The following is a 5,000-nucleotide window of genomic DNA, read 5'->3' as shown; positions in this document are numbered from 1 at the left end:
GAGGTGTAGTAGTTGGTGTTGGGTGTAGGAGAGAGAGAGGTGTAGTAGTTGGTGTTGGGTGTAGGAGAGAGAGGTGTAGTAGTTGGTGTTGGTGTAGGAGAGAGAGAGGTGTAGTAGTTGGTGTTGGGTGTAGGAGAGAGAGGTGTAGTAGTTGGTGTTGGGTGTAGGAGAGAGAGGGGTGTAGTAGTTGGTGTTGAGTGTAGGAGAGAGAGGGGTGTAGTAGTTGGTGTTGAGTGTAGGAGAGAGAGGAGGTGTAGTAGTTGGTGTTGGGTGTAGGAGAGAGAGGGGTGTAGTAGTTGGTGTTGGGTGTAGGAGAGAGAGGCGTGTAGTAGTTGGTGTTGGGTGTAGGAGAGAGAGGAATGTAGTAGTTGGTGTTGGGTGTAGGAGAGAGAGAGGGGTGTAGTAGTTGGTGTTGGGTGTAGGAGAGAGAGGAGGTGTAGTAGTTGGTGTTGGTGTAGGAGAGAGAGGGGTGTAGTAGTTGGTGTTGGTGTAGGAGAGAGAGGAGGTGTAGTAGTTGGTGTTGGTGTAGGAGAGAGAGGAGGTGTAGTAGTTGGTGTTGGGTGTAGGAGAGAGAGGGGGTGTAGTAGTTGGTGTTGGTGTAGGAGAGAGAGGGGTGTAGTAGTTGGTGTTGGTGTAGGAGAGAGAGGAGGTGTAGTAGTTGGTGTTGGGTGTAGGAGAGAGAGGGGGTGTAGTAGTTGGTGTTGGTGTAGGAGAGAGAGAGGTGTAGTAGTTGGTGTTGGGTGTAGGAGAGAGAGGAGGTGTAGTAGTTGGTGTTGGGTGTAGGAGAGAGAGGGGTGTAGTAGTTGGTGTTGGGTGTAGGAGAGAGAGGAATGTAGTAGTTGGTGTTGGGTGTAGGAGAGAGAGGGGTGTAGTAGTTGGTGTTGGTGTAGGAGAGAGAGGAATGTAGTAGTTGGTGTTGGTGTAGGAGAGAGAGAGGTGTAGTAGTTGGTGTTGGGTGTAGGAGAGAGAGGGGGTGTAGTAGTTGGTGTTGGTGTAGGAGAGAGAGGGGGTGTAGTAGTTGGTGTTGGGTGTAGGAGAGAGAGGGGTGTAGTAGTTGGTGTTGGGTGTAGGAGAGAGAGGGGTGTAGTAGTTGGTGTTGGTGTAGGAGAGAGAGGGGGTGTAGTAGTTGGTGTTGGGTGTAGGAGAGAGAGGGGGTGTAGTAGTTGGTGTTGGGTGTAGGAGAGAGAGAGGTGTAGTAGTTGGTGTTGGTGTAGGAGAGAGAGGGGGTGTAGTAGTTGGTGTTGGTGTAGGAGAGAGAGGGGTGTAGTAGTTGGTGTTGGTGTAGGAGAGAGAGGAGGTGTAGTAGTTGGTGTTGGGTGTAGGAGAGAGAGGTGTAGTAGTTGGTGTTGGTGTAGGAGAGAGAGAGGTGTAGTAGTTGGTGTTGGGTGTAGGAGAGAGAGGAGGTGTAGTAGTTGGTGTTGGGTGTAGGAGAGAGAGGGGTGTAGTAGTTGGTGTTGGGTGTAGGAGAGAGAGGCGTGTAGTAGTTGGTGTTGGGTGTAGGAGAGAGAGGAATGTAGTAGTTGGTGTTGGGTGTAGGAGAGAGAGAGGTGTAGTAGTTGGTGTTGGGTGTAGGAGAGAGAGAGGTGTAGTAGTTGGTGTTGGGTGTAGGAGAGAGAGGTGTAGTAGTTGGTGTTGGTGTAGGAGAGAGAGAGGTGTAGTAGTTGGTGTTGGGTGTAGGAGAGAGAGGTGTAGTAGTTGGTGTTGGGTGTAGGAGAGAGAGGGGTGTAGTAGTTGGTGTTGAGTGTAGGAGAGAGAGGGGTGTAGTAGTTGGTGTTGAGTGTAGGAGAGAGAGGAGGTGTAGTAGTTGGTGTTGGTGTAGGAGAGAGAGGAGGTGTAGTAGTTGGTGTTGGGTGTAGGAGAGAGAGGGGGTGTAGTAGTTGGTGTTGGTGTAGGAGAGAGAGGAGGTGTAGTAGTTGGTGTTGGGTGTAGGAGAGAGAGGGGGTGTAGTAGTTGGTGTTGGGTGTAGGAGAGAGAGGGGTGTAGTAGTTGGTGTTGAGTGTAGGAGAGAGAGGAGGTGTAGTAGTTGGTGTTGGGTGTAGGAGAGAGAGGGGTGTAGTAGTTGGTGTTGGGTGTAGGAGAGAGAGGGGTGTAGTAGTTGGTGTTGAGTGTAGGAGAGAGAGGAGGTGTAGTAGTTGGTGTTGGGTGTAGGAGAGAGAGAGGTGTAGTAGTAGGAATGAATGAAGAGTCAGGAGAGGTCTCTTAAAAGGATGTGGCCACAGTGATCAGATCCAAAGGCTTGCTTTTAAAGGGGTGTGTCCAGGGACCCATATTTAAAGGGGAGTGTCCAGGGACCCAGATTTAAAGGGGAGTGTCTGAGATTTAATTTCAGCCACATTGTTAAGGGCCTCATTCCATTCCATTAGGAACCAGCTAGGACAATACGCTAATGATACACCACCAAGCACGATTTACCACCTCAGCAGACCTCAAGCCTTTAAATACAGCTGCGTGCTTGTGTATGTATGTGTGTGTGTGTGTGTGTGTGTGTGTGTGTGTGTGTGTGTGTGTGTGTGTGTGTGTGTGTGTGTGTGTGTGTGTGTGTGTGTGTATGTGAGACTCACTGGTGCACATAGTGTCAGGGGAGTCAGCAGGGGCTCGATAGTAACCAGGGCGACAGGAACAGACCACGGCGCCTGGAGAGGGTGTGTTACTGTTGATGGGGCAGCTACGACACTCACTCACCCCCAGAGTTACCTTATACTGCCCCGCTCCACACGCTAAAGAGAGAGAGAGAGGGAGAGAGAGAGGGATACAGGGAGAGAGAGAGAGAGAATCAGGGAGGGAGAGAGAGGAGTGTGTTAACAGTGCAGTTGGAGTCTTTATCTCCAGGACTCCTGGACAGGGAGGTTCGGTTCCAGATGACCTGGAGAATTCATGCCAGAACCTGGACCTGTCAGAACCTCAGAACCAGGCCCTGTCAGAACCTCAGAACCAGGCCCTGGCAAAATCTGGCCCTTGCAGTAAAACGAAAAAATTAGACAATTATCTACAAGATGCACAGATGTCAGGAGCACACAGCCCAATGGTGGAGAGATTATACATTATACACATGCCCACACCAGTACCAGCCACGCCCACACCAACTCTGCACCACAGAGGGTCTGCACAGGGCTTGATATGCAATACAGAGGAGATCCTACAGACCACGCCAGTACCAGCCACGCCCCCACCAGTACCAGCCACGCCCACACCAATACCAGCCACTCCCACGCCAGTACCAGCCACACTCACGCCAGTACCAGCCACACCCACACCAGTACAAGCCACTCCCACACCAGTACAAGCCACTCCCACACCAGTACAAGCCACACCCACGCCAGTACCAGCCACACCCACACCAGTACAAGCCACACCCACACCAGTACAAGCCACATCCACACCAGTACCAGCCACTCCCACACCAGTACCAGCCACTCCCACACCAGTACCAGCCACTCTCACACCAGTACCAGCCACACCCACGCCAGTACCAGCCACACCCACGCCAGTACCAGCCAAGTCCACACCAGTACCAGCCACGCCCACGCCAGTACCAGCCACGCCCACGCCATGCCACGTTGAAAACTACTTTTTTCAAGGAGAGAAAACAGGGAGACAGACAGACAGAGAGAGAGGGAGACAGACAGACAGAGAGAGAGGGAGACAGACAGGAAGAGGGAGACAGACAGGGAGGCAGACAGACAGAGAGAGAGGGAGACAGACAGACAGAGAGAGAGGGAGACAGACAGGAAGAGGGAGACAGACAGGGAGGCAGACAGACAGAGAGAGGAACATAAACACTCTTCAACATCTCTATCAACCACACGGCTTGACCAACCTCCAACCCTTGGTCTCACTTATGTAATTTGAAAATCAGTTAATCTGGTAATTCCAGTTAATCTGGTAATTCCAGTTAATCTGGTAATTCCAGTTAATCTAGTAATTCCAGTTTGGCGAGAACAGCTTTTTTTGCTACATCCAGTCAAACTGAATGACCAATAAGAACTTTAATCAGTCAGTTATACAACACGATGTTTTACAACGCACACATACACACACTGTGACACTGAGAAACAGTCAAACGTGATTATTAAACAACCAGTGAGAACAATCAAACACGATTATTAAACAACCAGTGAGGACAATCAAACATGATTATTAAACAAACAGTGAGGACAATCAAACATGATTATTAAACAACCAGTGAGGACAATCAAACAGATGATTGACTATTAAATATTTAGAAATTTGTTTGGCTCTTATTTCCTTTTTTCTTTTCTTTATTGATTAGTTCAAGTTCAAGTTCAAATTCATTTTATTTATATAGCACATTTAAAAACAGAGTGTTAACCAAAGTGCTTTACATAGCTCATATTGTAAAAATCCCACTCGGATCTCCCCCTTCTTACAAAAGCTTTACAGAACACATATCACAATCACACAATAACGTTATTTGTTTTCAAAAGCAAAAGAATAAAAATGTGTTTTAAGCTTAGATTTAAAAGAAATTAAAGATGTTGATTGTCTCAATTCCAGGGGTAAACTGTTCCAAATTCTGTGTGCTGCAGTCGAAAAAAAGCACAAACAATCCTTTTTGTTTTAACCGAACTCGAGGGACTGTCAAGAGAGACTGAGAAGAAGACCTTAATGATCTTTGAGCAGTGTATGGTACAAGCATATCCACAATATAAGACAGAGCCATTCCATTCAGGGCTTTAAAAACAAGCAATAAAACTTTGTACTCAATTCTGAATTTCACAGGTAGCCAATGGAGAGAAGCTAAAATTGGGGTAATATGTTCTCTATTAAGTTTTATGATTAGTAATAACTCTGTAAACAACAAACTTTCTAGTGCTATATTCCAATATATAACTGTGTCTATAATACAGTACACACAGACACAGCCAAGAAACACATGGCATAGACAGATAAATAAATAAACATTGTATCCTAACACAAACACTGCTTGGACATGGAGCTCATCTCTCTCCCTCTATCCCTCCATCCCTTCTTCTATCCCT

At 47.7% G+C, this 5,000-nt stretch overlaps 1 protein-coding gene across 2 annotated transcripts in view; it reads right to left on the bottom strand.

Annotated features, from left to right (window-relative positions):
- LOC143497339 (ephrin type-B receptor 4b-like) overlaps nt 1-5,000 on the bottom strand; it is a 39,269-nt gene that overhangs the window by 14,435 nt on the left and 19,834 nt on the right. For both annotated transcript variants that reach the window (XR_013125847.1, XM_076993240.1), the window contains exon 5: nt 2,562-2,717. Coding sequence is in view for 1 of the 2 variants with exons in the window: in XM_076993240.1 (XP_076849355.1) it covers nt 2,562-2,717 (156 nt within the window). In the remaining variant the exon portion in view is untranslated. The remainder of the gene's footprint in view (nt 1-2,561; nt 2,718-5,000) is intronic.

Source organism: Brachyhypopomus gauderio, unplaced genomic scaffold (assembly GCF_052324685.1).
Source record: "Brachyhypopomus gauderio isolate BG-103 unplaced genomic scaffold, BGAUD_0.2 sc107, whole genome shotgun sequence".
NCBI classification, from domain to species: Eukaryota; Metazoa; Chordata; class Actinopteri; order Gymnotiformes; family Hypopomidae; genus Brachyhypopomus; species Brachyhypopomus gauderio.
Note: the sequence above shows the minus strand (reverse complement) of the source record. Positions and strands in the feature narration are given on the sequence as shown.